General features: G+C 43.6%; 1 protein-coding gene across 3 annotated transcripts; it reads left to right on the forward strand.

Moving 5' to 3' along the window:
• Positions 1–326: 326 nt before the first annotated feature.
• Positions 327–3750, forward strand: LOC133928985 (uncharacterized). 3 transcript variants are annotated; one of them, XM_062375545.1, is made up of 9 exons: positions 327–772; positions 884–974; positions 1060–1208; positions 1287–1530; positions 1618–1731; positions 1810–1992; positions 2118–2159; positions 2239–2319; positions 3108–3251. In XM_062375545.1, exons 1-8 carry the CDS (start codon positions 408–410, stop codon positions 2284–2286), a joined length of 1236 nt encoding a protein of 411 aa, XP_062231529.1. In that variant the 5' UTR covers positions 327–407; the 3' UTR covers positions 2287–2319; positions 3108–3251. The 3 variants fall into 3 exon arrangements, with proteins under 3 accessions (XP_062231529.1, XP_062231530.1, XP_062231528.1); XM_062375546.1 differs by lacking the exon at positions 2118–2159 and having other exon boundaries at positions 328–772; XM_062375544.1 differs by having other exon boundaries at positions 329–772; positions 2118–2319; positions 3108–3750.
• Positions 3751–5600: the final 1850 nt, after the last annotated feature.

A 5600-nucleotide genomic window follows, 5' to 3' on the forward strand; every position in this document is an offset into this window, starting at 1 on the left:
GACTCCTCCTGTAATCTTCTTTAAGCTTCGCCACTGCACTAGTCTGTGCTTGCGTCTCCCTGATTTGTACCGTTGGAGCATAAGAACGCGACGAAGTTTTTATCAAGACCAAAAGACGGGGGATCACAGGATGATTGGATGAAAGAACTGCGCAACCACGTAACGCATGTCAGTTTGAATCGCATCATCCCAGTTCACTCCACTGCCGTCCGATCTAAGATCATCTGCCAAGTGTCGCGAAATGGCGACCGGGTGGGTCCGAGATGCTGACTAGTTCTTTCAAACGGTAATCGCCAGGTGGCGCGAGCCAAGCGTCATAGAAAAAATCCCACCCGCTCCTCGCCCCGTTTCTCTCGTGATTTCGTGAGCCCGATCCCAATCCTCTCCGCTCCCTTCTGCTCGCCCGCATGATGGCGGCGGCAGCGCTGTACAGGGACGCGTCGGCGCCGGTGGAGGAGCGGGTGCGGGACCTGCTGGGCCGCATGACGCTGAGGGAGAAGGCGGCTCAGATGGCCCAGATCGAGCGCACCGTCGCGTCGCCCCGCGCCCTCGCGGAGCTCGGCGCCGGATCCGTCCTCAACGCCGGCGGCAGCACGCCGCGCGACCGCGCATCCCCCGCTGAGTGGGCCCGCATGGTCGACGACATGCAGCGCCACGCCTTGTCCTCCCGCCTCGGCGTCCCCATCATCTACGGCACCGACGCCGTCCACGGCCACAACAACGTCTACGGCGCCACCATTTTCCCTCACAACGTTGGCCTCGGCGCCTCCAGGTACCGATCTAATCATGTCATGTGATGCCGCACCCGGTTTGGCCGTCTCGCCGTACTAGCCCTTGGCGATGTTTCGGTCAGTTATAGCAATCGTATGCGTTGACCTCACAGGGACGCGGGGCTCGTGCGTAAGATCGGCGAGGTGACGGCGCTAGAGGTCCGCGCCACCGGAATCCACTGGACCTTCGCGCCCTGCGTCGCCGTGAGTAAAATTCAAAACCGTCATGATTAACTGGTACTGTTTGTGCGGGATCTCCTTGATGCGCGTTTAGTCTGGTGTGTAATAGGTCTGTCGGGATCCGAGGTGGGGGAGATGCTACGAGAGCTACAGCGAGGACCCAGAGATCGTTCGCTCGCTGACCACCTCCGTCACCGGCCTGCAGGGGCAGCCTCCGGCAGACCACCCTTACGGTTACCCGTTCCTCGCGTCTGTTAGGTACTTCAGTGGTAAGGTTTAGTGTGTGTTTCGTATGCCCACGACCTGTTTGCTGAAATGTGTTTATGCGGTGTGCAGGGAGAATGTTCTCGCATGTGCCAAGCATTTCGTAGGGGATGGTGGCACGGACAAGGGTATCAATGAGGGGAATGCCATTTGCTCGTACGAAGATTTAGAAGGGGTCCATATGGCACCTTACCCTGATTGTATTGCTCAAGGGGTTGCAACGATAATGGTATCCTACTCTAAATGGAATGGGGAGCCATTGCATTCAAGCCGCTATTTGCTGACGGATGTTCTGAAGAACCAGTTAGGCTTCAAGGTAGCAGAGCCTATGGCAATCGTTTGGGATATTGATTTAAGCTTAGGTTGTGGCTATGAATTTGACGTTTGTAACCTCTTGTTTCAGGGTTTTGTGATTTCAGATTGGGAGGGCATTGACAGGCTCTGTGAGCCTCGAGAACCTCGAGGGTCCGATTATCGCTATTGCATTGCACAATCAGTTAATGCGGGAATGGACATGGTATATGGTTATTGAGTGTTCACATAAAATACATTCTGCACCTATCGGTTCCTTTTGCCTTCGCTGAGTAATCTACAGATTATGATACCTCACAGATTTGAGAAGTTTTTGGAGGATATTGTGTTCTTGGTGGAGACAGGGGAGATACCGATGTCTCGGATTGATGACGCTGTCAAGCGGATTTTGAGGGTCAAGTTCATTTCTGGAGTGTTTGAGCATCCATTTTCAGACCCATCTCTGCTGGACATAGTTGGTTGTAAGGTAGCATGCATGTCTGTATATCTACTTTGTGTTGTTTCCGTCAATACTTCTTATTATTCTGTTTGAATTGTCTCAAAATTGATATCACCAACCATATACAGTATGTTAAATCGTTAACTTATCAGGAACATTGGCTGCTGGCACGTGAGGCTGTTCGAAAGTCTTTGGTACTTCTAAAAAATAGCAAGAATCAGACAGAACCGCTCCTTCCATTGGCCAAAAATGTAAAAAGAATACTGGTTGCAGGAACACATGCTGATGATATTGGATATCAGTGTGGTGGGTGGACGATAGCATGGCATGGGAACAGTGGGAAAATAACTCTTGGTAAGAAGAAACTCAACTTTGCAAAAATAATAGGTTTTTATTAATAACCTTTTGTGTACTTTACTTCATACATTTTTTGCACTATCAACCAGTTATGCGGTCCAGAAGATATGGGTGCCATTCTCTAGTATAGAGGTGCTTGGTACTTTAGATAGTGCAAAAGGCTACATATTGTTGTCACTTGTCCAAACTGGATTTACTGTCCTCTTTCCTAAAGAAATGGTCATTATTTGAAGTGCAGAGGTTTTGATCCTGAGAAACTGTTTCTCGCTGGAAATTCTAGCTGTTAAGTTAATAGTTATTGATAATTCATATACTCCCTCCGGTCATAAATACATGTTGTTTTGGATAAGACAATCTCTAATGCATACCTTTGACTACTATTTTCTATTAGAATATATTTATAAAATTCATTCAATTTGTGATATTATGAAAACATTTTTCAAGACAAATCTACACATGATTTTAAGGTTTCCAAACTAAATATTTTGAAAGCTATTGTTAGTCAAAGTTTTAAAAGTTTGACCGAACCTTTTACAAAACGACATGTATTTATGACTGGAGGGAGTATCATTTTCAACTTTCATGATGCAAAGAAATGGTAAGCTGTTGCTTCGAAATGCTCAATAAGTTTGTAGTCGATCATTCAAGTATTGTGTAGTGAACTGCCCTTGGAGGGATTTGCACCCATTTCATTTCTTCTCTCAATATTTCGACTTGGATTTTTTTCTCAAAAAGAAGTCTGCTATTTCTTAAAAAGCAGCTAATTATAATATCTAAGCTAACAGGTACAAGCATATTGGAGGCCATACAAGAATCAGTGGGAGCGCAAACTGAAGTTGTGTTTGAGGAATGCCCAACAGAAGCTATGATTGAAACTGGGGAGTTTTCCTATGCAGTTGTTGTGGTTGGAGAGGTTCCATATGCTGAATGCACGGGAGATAGAACTGACCTTAGTATTCCATTTAATGGCTCTGACGTTATCACCCGTCTTGCAAGTAAAATTCCTACCGTAGTGATTGTTATATCTGGAAGACCCTTGGTTATTGAGTCACAAGTTCTATCGAAGATAGATGCTCTAGTTGCTGCCTGGCTACCTGGAAGTGAGGGCATGGGAATTACTGATTGCCTCTTTGGAGATCATGATTTTGTTGGCACATTGCCTGTGACATGGTATAGGTCTGTGGATCAATTGCCTATAAATGCTGGAGATGCTAACTATGACCCGTTATTCCCTGTTGGATATGGATTGAAAATGTTTCAAAGTGATGGCGGTTCAACATAACCTTATCATTGATTTGGTTATACATTTGAATCTCTGTGATAAATGTTAAATGTTTTGTACCCAGTTACTATTGGAAAATTGAAAGACAATGTATTGGGGCATTGTAATGTGTTAAAAACTTTATATTGTTCCCCATATTTTATTTACTCTTTCGATCACCTATCAACATTAGTACACTAACTTCATAACTTCATTTCCTTCGATCTGATCCTACTATTTCCCTGTATCAGTTTGTATTGCTTTGTTCGTCCTAATTTTACAGACGGAAACTATGAACAGGGAGGATGATTGGTCCAACCTTGTCACGTATATCAGTATAGCAGTCACACTGAATGACATAATTGAGCACTTACCTCATTCTCTTGGAATCACACTTCTTCGTGACGATAAAATTTCTCAGCACAACGAAATGGACTCCTACATCTCAGTTCACTTAGAAGGCTTCAGAGCAACGAGATTTTCAACAATCTATTTCTGATGACGCAGGCATCTTGTAGCTTGGTGGTGGCTACTCTCTGGAAATATGTTTGAACCTTGAGTTCTTCCCATACTTTCAGTAGCCACGTTGTGCATGTATCACAACTCTCAACTGATTTGCATGCTTATGTTCTAGACCTAACAGTGGACAGCGTCTCAGTGAAAGAAAATAGTCAGGATGTATTAGTGCATACAAATTTGCAGATAAAAGATCGGTTACCTCTGGCTTACTATATCTGTTGCCATGGAAGTGTCATCAACAGCAATCTTCCATGGATCATACCTTATCTGCAGACTGAAGCCATCTTATTAATCAACAGAGGTCTGGCGTCACCTCTTGCTTCAGTATTCTCAGCCTTTGTGCTGCCTAATCTTCTGTAGTCAAGGCAACAATTTTGGTGCTACTTTATTTCCTCATCATACTTTTGGGAAAAGAGGCTCAAGCTTCTTAGCATTATGCTTTGATGCATTGGCAAATTGATATTGAAGGTAGGAAAATGACCATCCTGGATATATTAGCCACCAGCATCCACTGGATTTTTGCCAGTTTGTTGCTGTGAATACAAGATAATGGTTAGTTGTAAACCTTAAGTTCAGTTGACTGGGGGACTTGACAAAATCAGAACTTTTATATGTCATTTTAATACGTTTATCTAGTAACTCCATAAGGACCTCAGATGCGAGCAATTCCATGAGAACCCAGATCCTGGACACTGTTCATAGTTCATGCAATGGTTACTATCATTCTCATGAGAAATCAACTACTGGCAGCACACTCTCCTATCTTTCCTTTCTTACTGAAAGTTACACATCAACTATGGTTGTTATTGGCATTCAGGGGGACTTATATTTCAGTGGTGAAATAAGTGCTTGGGCTTGGGAGAATTTCAGCGGATTTCGTTGTCGGTCCTGAACAAGTCAGCATCAAGCTGTGTTCACTGCTGAAAGTCATTATTATTTTAATTTTTCCCTCAATATGTTCTATTTTGGAAGGTCATCATTCCTTGCACTAAGCATTTCTTTCTGGTGTGCAACTGCTAAAAATTGCCTACTATAGCTGCAATTTTGCATTCCTGTCATTCACGTGATGAAGATTTTTTTTTAGAATAAAGAAGGAATTAAGATATATGATGCCACCCTTTGCATTTTTGTAGAAGTTACTTATGTATAAGATAGGCACATTTAAATTTTAAACTAACTGTACACCATTTTTTCACAATCTTACAGGTAAACCTGCAGCATGGATTTGGACAGTTTGTGGACTACGTCAACCAACTTCAAGGCTAAATTTGAGGGGGCCTTTGAGCAGCCATACGCTTGGCCCATTTCTTTATTAAATCGTCGCATAGTAACTTGGTAAGCTCTTCAGACTAGATGTACTTTTTTTGGTTGGTTTTGCACTTTAACATGTAGTACATAAGTTTAACCAGAGTGTGGAATTCTGAACTGTGAGGTGAAGTAGCTTGTGGTAAAAAATGTAGCCGTGGTAGTTCACCAAAAGTAAAAGTTCAATGTTCAC

The sequence above is a fragment of the Phragmites australis genome, chromosome 9, assembly GCF_958298935.1.
Source record: "Phragmites australis chromosome 9, lpPhrAust1.1, whole genome shotgun sequence".
NCBI classification, from domain to species: Eukaryota; Viridiplantae; Streptophyta; class Magnoliopsida; order Poales; family Poaceae; genus Phragmites; species Phragmites australis.

What these genes read in the sequence shown, in the direction of transcription:
- LOC133928985 (XM_062375544.1), top strand. Translation starts at nt 408, where the DNA reads ATGATGGCGGCGGCAGCGCTGTACAGGGACGCGTCGGCGCCGGTGGAG. An exon ending in CCGTTCCTCGCGTCTGTTAG is followed by an intron (nt 1,209 to 1,286) that starts GTACTTCAGTGG and finishes TGCGGTGTGCAG; the next exon opens with GGAGAATGTTCTCGCATGTG. An exon ending in CAGTGGGAAAATAACTCTTG is followed by an intron (nt 2,320 to 3,107) that starts GTAAGAAGAAAC and finishes CTAAGCTAACAG; the next exon opens with GTACAAGCATATTGGAGGCC.